At 47.9% G+C, this 1,984-nt stretch overlaps 1 protein-coding gene across 1 annotated transcript; it reads right to left on the bottom strand.

Annotated features, from left to right (window-relative positions):
- Nucleotides 1-306: 306 nt before the first annotated feature.
- LOC147125358 (uncharacterized) lies at nt 307-1,984 on the bottom strand. Its single transcript, XM_085994714.1, has one exon. The coding sequence runs from the start codon at nt 1,723-1,725 to the stop codon at nt 307-309; it is 1,419 nt and encodes a 472-aa protein (XP_085850840.1). The 5' UTR covers nt 1,726-1,984.

Genomic DNA, 1,984 nt, shown 5'->3' with positions numbered 1-1,984 from the left:
ATTAGCTGATGAGTTTGTATTTGAGGCAGTTCCATGAACATGCCGTCTCGAGTGCAGTATATAACTGCTCCCAATTTACATAAAGCCTGTCTTCCCAACATAGGGAGAGGGGCGGTCTGAAAAATTATGAGGGTGTCTGTGACGGATTGCCCGTGCACTTGAATTTCGGTAGGTTTGGAGAGGGGTTCTAACATAGGGATACCGGCTACTCCCATGCTTACAACGTTAAATTGACTGGCGGGTATACCCACGGAGGGGGGTACAGAGGACATTGTTGCACCGGTATCGACCAGAAGGTCCAAATGGCTATTTCCTATCCATATTTACCAGAGCAGTAACTACGTCCGCCCAGGGCTGAGTCTGCCAATTTAGATTAATCATTTTAAAGGCTTGAGCTTGAAAGGGTAACATGCAGTTTAGCAGTGTTTGTACTGCCAAAGGTCCATTGTCTGCTAACGGAACTCCCGCATGTTCCTCCCACTTGCTTTTAAATCGAGCTACAAAATCAGGAATTGTCTCCTCCTTTCTTTGCAGACATCGAGTAACTTCTCCTATGTCACTATGCTTCTTGGCTCCTCTCATTATAGCCTCTTTACCTCTATGTTCTAACCAGTGAGCAAAAGACTCATTTCCCTGGTCCAGTTGTACATCATCTTGTCGCCAATCTCCATTTTCTCCTGGGGGAACAGCAAATCCATCCCTTAGGGTCGACCATGAGGACCCATACGCACATTTTAGCAGCATTAGCACATCCCCAGGAAGAGGGCTGTAAATGGTACATATTTGTTCTAGCCAATTATGAAAGGCAGTGGGCTTCTTTAAGGGGTCTGGTGCCTCGGCTATCATAGCTCTAGCTTCCGCTGGGGACCATGGTTTTAACACTGCCACCTCTCCTATCATAACTCGAGGAAGTTGATGGGTAGTAGTGTCAGGTTCGAGCGCGCCTCTGTCTCTAGGGGCTGTTTCTTTTGTTTGTGACCTAGTTGTAGGTCCGTTACGTGAGGGTAGGTCCTGTACATTACTACCAGGCAGTGCAGCAGCTCCTGCTCCGAGTGCCTCTGCTGGAGGAGGAGGTTCAATTACGGGTTCATCTGCGGGTGGGGGTGGATTGTATGGAGGCGGCGCCGGAAATCGTGCCGGTTGCTGTCTTAGAGCAGCCGCTATCATTAGTAAATTATTTAACTCTTCCCCCATCTCAACCGGATCTCCCGCTGGGGTTCGGGGATACATTCCCACAACAGGAGCCTTAGGCAGCACCTCTTCCTTTTTCTGACTAGCCTCTGCCTCTTCCTGTTTCCCCTTCTTCTTTGGGGGTTGGTGTCTTTTTGCTACTTCCATCCACCTAGCAAAGCACCATAACATATAGGGGGTGTCCCACTCAGGATCCCCTCCTTCATTTCTAGTCATTTCTTCCCATTCTTTTATTAAAGGTATTTTAAAACTTCCCCCATAAGGCCAATCTCCACCCGACCATCCATACAGATCACTACTAAAAGTTACCGCATACCGATCGTCTCCTGTTTCTTTTATTACAGTATCGGCTGGCGATCCCGGTGGAACGATGGGATCTCCTACCTTTTTTTGATGTTGCACGAGCTTTTTTATTCTGTCATTCGTTCTTTTACATATCTTGATTTTACCATTTGCAGCCTCCTGTTCTACCTTGCCTCGGGCTACTTTCTTGGCAGGCTCGGACGAATCCGCTCGACTGCCGTTATTTCCCATCTTCTCCTTACTCCTGTAACTTAGTTTTAAACTTACTGGTTATACAACCGCGGGTTATTTTATATACACAAAATACAATGAGCGCTCACCGGTTTTTCCGTCCGCGAGTCTCGAAGTCAACCCTTTATTTTCTTTGTAGCTACTTAATTCGGTGCCATAGTCTTTTCTCTCTTCTCAGCAGTCTTGCCTCAGCCTGACGGGCTTCTTGGCTCAGCATGAGTCACCGGCCGGATAACTAGGCAACCGCGCGCCGTCCCCC

Source organism: Somniosus microcephalus, chromosome 1, assembly GCF_052327205.1.
Source record: "Somniosus microcephalus isolate GS21.2 chromosome 1, FLI_Smic_1.0, whole genome shotgun sequence".
NCBI classification, from domain to species: Eukaryota; Metazoa; Chordata; class Chondrichthyes; order Squaliformes; family Somniosidae; genus Somniosus; species Somniosus microcephalus.
The sequence above is the reverse complement of the archived record's forward strand: the minus strand, read 5'-3'. Positions and strand labels throughout refer to the sequence as shown.